The sequence below is a fragment of the Calidris pugnax genome, unplaced genomic scaffold (genome assembly GCF_001431845.1).
Source record: "Calidris pugnax isolate Ruff unplaced genomic scaffold, ASM143184v1 scaffold310, whole genome shotgun sequence".
Classification (NCBI taxonomy): domain Eukaryota; kingdom Metazoa; phylum Chordata; class Aves; order Charadriiformes; family Scolopacidae; genus Calidris; species Calidris pugnax.
In genome coordinates this window covers 145995-155121 of record NW_015091031.1, presented here as the reverse complement: position 1 = coordinate 155121, position 9127 = coordinate 145995, and the positions used below count along the sequence as shown (strand labels likewise).

The following is a 9127-nucleotide window of genomic DNA, read 5'->3' as shown; positions in this document are numbered from 1 at the left end:
GTCTGTAGGGGCTGTGAGCATCCGTAGGGGGGTCTGTAGGGGCTGTATCTATAGGGGGGTCTATAGGGGCTATGAGTGCCTATGGGGGGGCAGAGGTGTCTATAGGGTCTTTGAGTGTCTGTAGGGAGGGAGAGGTGTCTGTGGGTGGACAGGGGTGTCTATAGGGGCTGTGAGTGTCTATGGAGGGGTCTATAGGGGCTGTGAGTGCCTATAGGGGCTATGGGTGCCTATAGGGGGGTCTATGGGGGCTTTTTTTTTTGTTTTTTGAGGCTTTTTCCCTCTTTTCCACAGCTTTTCCTGGACGACACCAAAGTCAAGAACTTCATCACCTGCTTCAAAGGTACCGGCACCCCCAAAACTCCCCCAAATCACCCCCAAACCCCCACCTCACCAGCACAGCTCCCCCCTCATCATCCTTAATTGGGGTCCAGTCCTTAACTGAGAGCAGATCCTTAATTAGGGTCTCATCCTTAATTAGGATTCAATCCTTAACTGAGGTCTCATCCTTAATTCGGGTCTGATTGTTAATCAGGATCCGATCCTTAATTGGGATCTCATCCTTAATTGGGGTTCGATCCTTAATGGGGGTGCTGAGCCCTCAGCAGCAGGGCTGGGTCCTATTTGCATATTAATTACCTTCTTAATTAAGCACCTCCTGCTCTTAATACCTCCCGCTCGTGCTTCCTGATGTGACTTCCTCTCCCTTAATCAGGATCCAGTCCTTAATTGGGAGGGGGACCTTAATTGGGGTCTCATCTTTAATCAGAATCTGATCCTTAATTGGGATCTGATCCTTAATTGGGGTCTTATCCTTAAATCAGGAGCTGCTTCTTAATTTGGATCTCAACCTTAATTGGGATCTCATCCTTAAATGGGGAGTGGATCCTTAATTGGGATCTCATCCGATCTCATCCTTGATTGGGAGCCAGTCCTTAATCGGGAGTGGATCCTTAATTGGAGTCTCACCCTTAATCAAGATCTGATCCTTAATTGGGATCTTATCCTTAATTGGGAGCCGATCATTAACTGGGGTCCCATCCTTCATCGGGAGTGGATCCTGAACTGGAGTCTCCTCCTTAATTGGGATAGGATTAATTGGGGTGCTGAGCCCTGCTCCAGTTTGCGGGTGGCAAACCAGCCACCGGGTGCCATTTGCATATTAATCACCTTCTTAATTAAGCACCTCCCACCATTTATACCTCCCGTTTGCTCTTTCCTCCGTGACTCCCTCCCCCAAACCCCCAAAACGCAACCCCGCTAACGACCAAAATTCCCCTCCCCGCTGCTAATTAACTGCTGATGGTGGGGGGGGTGTTAATTACCGTTAATTAGCTGCTGTCTCTCCATCCAGACGTCGCCTTCCTCTCCTTCTTCTTCAAGAGGCTGGAGCCCAACCGGAGCGGTCGTTACGAGGAGGAATTCCCTTTCCTCTCTCCCTGCGGGGGGGAACGCAATTTCCTCCGCTGCGAAGATCGACCCATCGTCTTCACCCACCTCCTGACCCCCCCAAACCCCCCCCAAACCACCCCCCCAAACTCCGGTAGCCACGGTGGCCACCCCCCCAAATGGCTCCTTTCCTACTGCGGGGGTGGTCACCGTTTGGTTGTCCCCTTCCAACCCCAGAGCTTGGTGATGCTGCCGGAAAACGGGCGGCTTTATCACCCGGCGCCGGCCAAAACCGGGGGGGTGGGTTTGGTACGTTCGGCTCTGGCTTTGGAGTGGAGCCCCAATTTTGAGTTCGGGGGGGGCCCCACGCAGCCCCCCACTCATTTCTTATGGGAAGGGCAGCGGTACCGGCTCACCGAGGAGCTGCTGCCCCTGCTGAGGGGGGGGGAGGAGGTGGATGTCCCCCTCGCCCCACGGCAGGGGTGAGTTGGGGACCCCCCCAAACCATCCCTGTCACCCCCATAATGAGTGGAGACCCCCCCGGTTGTCCCCAAGGAGGGTCTGGATGTTGTCCCGATGACAATGACAAAAAAGGGAAGAAAGGACTTTGGGAGGAGGTGGAACCCCCACATTTTGGTTGGGAAGGGTGGGATTTGGGGGGCACCGAGGCAGGAGTTATTGTAGGGTCTCCCTGTAAACAGCACGGCAGCACCTGCTAATTAATTAACCAATTTCCTGGTGTTAATTAACGATTTAAGGAGGGTCTGGATGTTGTCCCGATGACAATGACAAAAAAGGGAAGAAAGGACTTTGGGAGGAGGTGGAACCCCCACATTTTGGTTGGGAAGGGTGGGATTTGGGGGGCACCGAGGCAGGAGTTATTGTAGGGTCTCCCTGTAAACAGCCTGGTGGCACCTGCCAATTAATTAACCAATTTCCCAGAGTTAATTAACTATTTAAGGAGGGTCTGGATGTTGTCCCGGTGGCGTCAGGACTGATGCCAGTGACCCAAAAAAAAGGGGAGAAAGGACGTAAAAAAAAAGCATCAGGAGGAGGTGGAACCCCCAAATTTTGATTGGGAAGGGGGATTTTGGGGGACAGGGTGCAGGAGTTATTGTAGTGTCTCCCTGTAAACAGCCTGGCAGAACTTACCAATTTATTGACCAATTTCCTAGAGTTAATTAACGATTTAAGGAGGGTCTGGATGTTGTCCCGATGACAATGACAAAAAAGGGAAGAAAGGACTTTGGGAGGAGGTGGAACCCCCACATTTTGGTTGGGAAGGGTGGGATTTGGGGGGCACCGAGGCAGGAGTTATTGTAGGGTCTCCCTGTAAACAGCACAGCAGCACCTGCCAATTAATTAACCAATTTCCTGGCCTTAATTAACGATTTAAAGAGGGTCTGGATGTTGTCCCGATGGTGGTGACAAAAAAGGGAAGAAAGGACTTAAAAGAGCAGCAGGTGACAAAAAAGGGAAGAAAGGACTTAAAAACAACGGGAGGAGGTGGAACCCCCAAATTTTGGTTGGGAGGGGGGATTTTTGGGGGAGGAGGTGGAACCCCCACATTTTGGTTGGGAGGGGGCGAGGCAGGAAGGGAGGAGGTGGAACCCCCACATTTTGGTTGGGAAGGGTGGGATTTGGGGGGCACCGAGGCAGGAGTTATTGTAGGGTCTCCCTGTAAACAGCACAGCAGCACCTGCCAATTAATTAACCAATTTCCTGGCCTTAATTAACGATTTAAAGAGGGTCTGGATGTTGTCCCGATGGTGGTGACAAAAAAGGGAAGAAAGGACTTAAAAGAGCAGCAGGAGGAGGTGGAACCCCCAAATTTTGGTTGGGAGGGGGGATTTTTGGGGGACACCGAGGCAGGAGTTATTGTAGGGTCTCCCTTTAAACAGCAGGGCAGCACCTGCCAACTAATTAACCAATTTCCTGGTGTTAATTAACAATTTAAGGAGGGTCTGGATGTTGTTCCAATGGGGGGAGAAAGGACTTAAAAAAGCAGCAGGAGGAGGTGGAACCCCCACATTTTTGTTGGGAAGGGGTGAGGCAGGAGTTATTGTAGGGTCTCCCTATAAACAGCCTGGTGGCACCAGCCAATTTATTGACCAATTTCCCAGAGTTAATTAAAAATTTAAGGAGGGTCTGGATGTTGTCCCGATGCTGCAGAGAGAAAGGGGAGAAAGGACCTCGGGAGGAGGTGGAACCCCCAAATTTTGGTTGGAAATGGTGGGATTCTGGGGAACACCGAGGCAGGAGTTATTGTAGGGTCTCCCTGTAAACAACCCAGTGGCACCTGCCAATTAATTAACCAATTTCCTGGTGTTAATTAACAATATAAGGAGGGTCTGGATGTTGTCCCAATGCTGCAGAGAAAAAGGGGAGAAAGGACTTCGGGAGGAGGTGGAACCCCCAAATTTTGGTTGGAAATGATGGGATTTTGGGGGGCAAGGTGCAGGAGTTATTGTAGGGTCTCCCTGTAAACAGCACGGCAGCACCTGCCAATTAATTAACCAATTTCCTGGCATTAATTAACGATTTAAGGAGGGTCTGGATGTTGTTCTGATGGTGGTGACAAAAAAGGGGAGAAAGGACTTTTAAAAGCAGCAGGAGGAGGTGGAACCCCCAAAATTTGGTTGGGAGGAGGGATTTTGAGGGGGGGTTCTGAGGCAGGAGTTATTGTAGGGTCTCCCTGTAAACAGCCTGGCAGAACTTACCAATTTATTGACCAATTTCCCAGAGTTAATTAAAAATTTAAGGAGGGTCTGGATGTTGTCCCGATGCTGCAGAGAGAAAGGGGAGAAAGGACCTCGGGAGGAGGTGGAACCCCCAAATTTTGGTTGGAAATGGTGGGATTCTGGGGAACACCGAGGCAGGAGTTATTGTAGGGTCTCCCTGTAAACAACCCAGTGGCACCTGCCAATTAATTAACCAATTTCCTGGTGTTAATTAACAATATAAGGAGGGTCTGGATGTTGTCCCAATGCTGCAGAGAAAAAGGGGAGAAAGGACTTCGGGAGGAGGTGGAACCCCCAAATTTTGGTTGGAAATGATGGGATTTTGGGGGGCAAGGTGCAGGAGTTATTGTAGGGTCTCCCTGTAAACAGCACGGCAGCACCTGCCAATTAATTAACCAATTTCCTGGCATTAATTAACGATTTAAGGAGGGTCTGGATGTTGTTCTGATGGTGGTGACAAAAAAGGGGAGAAAGGACTTTTAAAAGCAGCAGGAGGAGGTGGAACCCCCAAAATTTGGTTGGGAGGAGGGATTTTGAGGGGGGGTTCTGAGGCAGGAGTTATTGTAGGGTCTCCCTGTAAACAGCCTGGCAGAACTTACCAATTTATTGACCAATTTCCCAGAGTTAATTAACGATTTAAGGAGGGTCTGGATGTTGTCCTGATGCCGGTGACCAAAAAAAAAAGGGGAGAAAGGACGTTTAAAAAAAAAGCAGTGGGAGGAGGTGAAACCCCCCAAATTTTTTTGGTTGAAGGCCAGGTGGCCACCGAGCTACAAGGCGAAGTAGTCGAGGGCACCGTGTCGGCAGAGGCTGGTGGTCCAGACGGCGTGGGCTCTGCCGGAGCTCGCCAGCATGTGGCCCAACTCGGCGCCGAGGGCGGCCAGACGTTCCTCATCCAGCGGTTCCTCCAAGGGCAAAGCGGGAAGAGGCCATGGTGGCTCCAAGGAGAAGCAGTCCGAAGGGTAAGGGTAGACCACCCAACGTAAATCCTGAAGAACCACGGTCTTCTGGACCAAGTTCTTGAGTCCTGCCGTGGAGATGGGGTTGCCAAAAAGTCCCAAGCAACGGAGATGGGAACACCGGCAAAGAGCCGGCAGGAGGGACTCCAAGCAAGCGTCCGTCAGTCGACACTCCATGAGGTCCAGGTGGAGGAGAGAGGCTGAGGTCTCCTCCAGGAGATGTTGGAGGTGTTGGAGGAGGTTCTGGGAGAAATCGTGGCCGCTCAGATCCAGTTTCTTCAAGGCTGGAGCGTGGAGGCTTCGGGAGAGGAAGGTGAAGTCGGAGGGAAGGAGGAAGCAGGCGGCCAGTTCCAGGCTCTCCAGGGGAGACCGCAGGTCGCTGCCCAAAAGGGGGGTGGAAATTAGGTGTGAGTCCCCCCTCAAAAGCCACCACCGCGTGGGGTGGGAGGGAGCTGCCACCTTGGGGCCTCAACGGAGGAGAGACATGGACCAGAGGAGGCCATGGAGATGTTGGAAGGGCTGGAAGCCCCCCCCTCTGCTGGGAGGACAAGCTGAGAGAGTTGGGGGGGTTCAGCCTGGAGAAGAGGAGGGTCCAGGGAGACCTTGGAGACCCTTCCAGTCCCTCAAGGGGCTCCAGGAAAGCTGGGGAGGGCCTCTTGATGAAGAGGGGAGCCACAGGAGGAGGGGGAAGGGTTTTAAGGTGAAAAAGGGGAGATTTAGGTAAGATCTGGGGAGGAAATTCTTCCCCTTGAAGGTGGTGAGATCCTGGCCCAGGTTGCCCAGAGAAGCTGTGGCTGCCCCATCCCTGGAAGGGTTCAAGGGCAGGTTGGATGGGGCTTGGAGGAACCTGGTCTGGTGGGAGGTGTCCCTGCCCAGGGCAGGGGGTGGCACTGGGGGGGCTTTAAACATCTCTTCCCACCCAAAAGTTGAAATATTTGACTAATGCACTGAATAATCCCCATATTCCCCCAAGGAACCGTGGTGAACCCACCCAGATGCCACCACAAAACCCAAGACCCGTGAAGTTCTCCCCCCCAGAAGAACATGTTGAGGACCCCCCGCTCCACCACCAAAAAAAACTTACCCCAGAAGTTGCCTCAGTTTCCCCGAAAGCCTGGAAGAGCCCAAATTGAGCTCCTTGAGGCAGAGCAACCTCCCCAGTTGGGTGGCGAGGCAGCGGAGGCCGGCCTCGGTGGCCACCCGGCGCACGTTGACGTTGCTGTAGGGCAACCTGAGGCTGAGGAGCCCAGTGAAACGGGCCAAGTGGGGCAAAACGGCGCAGAGACCGGTCAAGCCCAGGTTGTTGAAGCGTAGATCCACCCGTCGCACGCCGGTGGGTTCCAGTAAGTCCAGTAAACTCACGATACTGGTGACGGGGAGTTCCTCGGCGTGGAAATCCCGGCACTTGAGGCGCAAAGGGCCGGCGGTTTGTAGAGCGTCCCGTAGGACGTTGAAGGAGGTGCTGTTGACGAAGAGATCGGCGCGGACCTCCACGGCCAGGGGTGGAGGGGTCGCCGCCGAAGCGCCGGAAGGACCTTTGTGTCGCTTGGAACGGCGTTTCAGGCACTCGTGGTGGTGTTTGGAGACCTCCACGCAGGCTTTGGCCAAGGCCACCGTGCAGGACCAGAGGCTCATCCACTCCGGGCCGCGGTCGGTGTCATCGCTTTGGAGTCCCGTCACGTCCAGCACCTTCAGGCGGCACCGGCTCTCGCTGGGAGAAGATGAGAAAGGAGTGAATTAACGAGCAGGTAATCAAGGAACCAAAATAAGGCCATGGCCAACTCCCAGGAGAACCCATGGCCAACTCCCAGGAGAACCATGGCCATCTGGTGGCTCATGGTCCTGCTCTCCTGTTGCCTGGGGCCAACCCGTGGCTTCCTCCCTCCCCACTCGCACCCCCAGGAGGAGCATTGTCACCTCCACCTCTAGAGAGTTGGGTGGTGAGGAACCTCATGAGGTTCCACAAGGGCAAATGTAGGGTCCTGCAACTGGGGAGGAACCACCTCATGGACCAGTAAAGGTTGGGGGTTGACCTGCTGGACAGGTGGAGAGGGACCTGGGAGTCCTAGTGGACAACAGGTTGCCCATGGGCCAGCAATGTGACCTGGTGGCCAAGAAGGTCTCCTGGGGTGGTCAGCAGGTAGAAGGAGGTTGTTCTCCCTCTCTGCTCTGCCCACATCTGGAGCAATGGGTCCAGTTCTGGCCCAGAAGGACTGGGAACTGCTGGAGAGAGTCCAGCAGAAGCTGCGAGGATGAGGAGGGTCTGGAGCATCTCTGAGGGACATGGGGCTGTTGAGCTGGAGAAGAGTAGGCTGAGAGGGGACCTCATCGATGCTGAGCGATATCTAAAGGGTGGGTGGCAAGAGGATGGGGCCAAACTCTTCCCAGTGGCGCCCAGTGACAGGACAAGGAGCAAACTGGGACACGGAAAATTCCACCTCAACACGAAGACAACGGAGTCTCCTTCTCTGGAGATCTTCCAAAGCCACCTGAGATGGGTTCCTCTCCAACCTTCTCCGGGTGACCCTACTTTGGATGCTCTCCCAAAGGTCCCCTTCCAACCCACCTGGTATCACGACAGGGTTCCTCCAACGCCCGACGGAGCCGTGTCACCACGGCGAGGATGACAGCTTGGACGCACAACTTGCTGGGCTTCTCAAGACCGTGGAGAGGGTGCCGGTCACCTTGGTGGCCACGGTGGCCCAAAAGCCAAGGGAAACTGAGGACGGGGAAGGGCCACGTCCCCACCAGGTCCTGAAGAGCAAGAGTCCTCTCGTCCAGGAAGGCGGCTTGGAAGAGGACGGGGTAGAGCTCGGTGGGGACAATGTCCAGGGCCCGGTGGGTGGTGGGACGGTGGCCCACCAGGTGACGGGCGCAGAGGAAGAGGAGGGAGTGCATAGTTCCTGGTGCCGAGGGGCTGTGGGGCAGAATTTGGGGGGGGGATGGATCAGGGGTGGAAAATAGGTTGGGGGGAGTGGTGAGACCCCCCCAAAACGTGGGGTCAGGGGTGGAAAAGAGGTTGGGGGGAGCGGTGAGACCCCCCCAAAACGTGGCCTGGGGGGTAGAATGTGGCCCTGTGGGTCTGGTGGGGGGGGGGGGTTGAGGGTGTCACCCCATAGAATCCTAATCCAGCCCCCCCAACCAATCAACCCCCCCAAAACATGGCCTGGGGGGTAGAACGTGGCCCCGTGGGTCTGGCGGGGGGGCGGAGTTGAAGGTGTCACCCCATGGAATCCCTAATCCAGCACTCTTCTGATCTGACCATGGCAGTACATGGCGTGTTGCCAGTACCCACATGGAAAAACAGCAGAAAAACTGTCAGGCATTTGGGTGAGACTCTCACACCTATATGTAAGCCCAGATTTTGTCCCTGGAAAGGAATCAGTGTGGATTAGTACTTTTTCCTCATAAGAAATCTTCCAACAGCCAAGGCACTTTGTGTTCTCTCCTGGGGAATATGAGCTGTTAGGTTTCCTAGCCTGGGATTCAAGTAACCTTTTTTCCCCCTCAATTTTGCTTTAACAATTGCCATGCTCTACATATTAGCAAAAAGGTAAAATTTCAGCATTAGTCTGACTCTGTTCTCTTTTGGATCCAAAAGCAGACGATACTTTTTCAGTTTTTATTTGTATTCACTGGAGATTTGGCGCAAGAAGGTCACATTACCACAAGATAACACTGATGCTTGCCATATGGTGGCAAAATCTGATTAGAGAAGCTCAAAAGATTTGGCATCAGTGAACCCCAAATGGTAATATAACCGGGGGTCTGGGTCCTTCCGCCGCTGTGGGGCCCGGAGGCCGGGGTGCCCCCCCCCCGCCCGGTTCCTGGACCCCCGGAGCCCTCAGATCCCCCCCCATAAGATCCCGGGGAACTGTCCCTGGGCGCCATGGAGCGGCAGCGGGAGGTGAAGGCTCTGCTGAAGCAGTGGGAAGCGGCCTTCCTGCAGGAGCGGCGGAGGAAGCCCAGCCAGGTGGTTTGGGGAGGGGGGGGAGACCCAGACCCCCATGGGAGAGAGGGCCTCAAGGCCTTTCCATAAGC

At 54.2% G+C, this 9127-nt stretch overlaps 3 protein-coding genes across 3 annotated transcripts in view; 2 read left to right on the top strand and 1 right to left on the bottom strand.

Moving 5' to 3' along the window:
- Positions 1-12: 12 nt before the first annotated feature.
- LOC106896267 (chromosome unknown open reading frame, human C8orf82) lies at positions 13-1891 on the top strand. The gene is made up of 2 exons (XM_014956099.1): positions 13-340; positions 1352-1891. Exons 1-2 carry the CDS (start codon positions 220-222, stop codon positions 1870-1872), a joined length of 642 nt encoding a protein of 213 aa, XP_014811585.1. The 5' UTR covers positions 13-219; the 3' UTR covers positions 1873-1891.
- On the bottom strand, positions 408-7997 carry LRRC14 (leucine rich repeat containing 14). The gene is made up of 4 exons (XM_014956097.1): positions 7653-7997; positions 6171-6797; positions 4727-5465; positions 408-1436 (listed from the first exon to the last, which is right to left on the bottom strand). The coding sequence occupies exons 1-3, from the start codon at positions 7982-7984 to the stop codon at positions 4898-4900; spliced, it is 1527 nt and encodes a 508-aa protein (XP_014811583.1). The 5' UTR covers positions 7985-7997; the 3' UTR covers positions 408-1436; positions 4727-4897.
- An 880-nt stretch (positions 7998-8877) lies between these two features.
- The window catches only part of RECQL4 (RecQ helicase-like 4), a 14983-nt gene continuing 14733 nt past the window's right edge, over positions 8878-9127 (top strand). The window contains exon 1 of the mRNA XM_014956106.1: positions 8878-9059. Within this exon, the coding sequence (XP_014811592.1) occupies positions 8976-9059 (84 nt within the window). The 5' untranslated portion in view covers positions 8878-8975. The remainder of the gene's footprint in view (positions 9060-9127) is intronic.

What these genes read in the sequence shown, in the direction of transcription:
- LOC106896267 (XM_014956099.1), top strand. Translation starts at nt 220, where the DNA reads ATGGGTGCCTATAGGGGGGTCTATGGGGGCTTTTTTTTTTGTTTTTTG. An exon ending in CTTCATCACCTGCTTCAAAG is followed by an intron (nt 341 to 1,351) that starts GTACCGGCACCC and finishes CTCTCCATCCAG; the next exon opens with ACGTCGCCTTCCTCTCCTTC.
- LRRC14 (XM_014956097.1), bottom strand. Translation starts at nt 7,984, where the DNA reads ATGCACTCCCTCCTCTTCCTCTGCGCCCGTCACCTGGTGGGCCACCGT. An exon ending in GAACCCTGTCGTGATACCAG is followed by an intron (nt 6,798 to 7,652) that starts GTGGGTTGGAAG and finishes ATCTTCTCCCAG; the next exon opens with CGAGAGCCGGTGCCGCCTGA. An exon ending in AAACTGAGGCAACTTCTGGG is followed by an intron (nt 5,466 to 6,170) that starts GTAAGTTTTTTT and finishes CCTTTTGGGCAG; the next exon opens with CGACCTGCGGTCTCCCCTGG.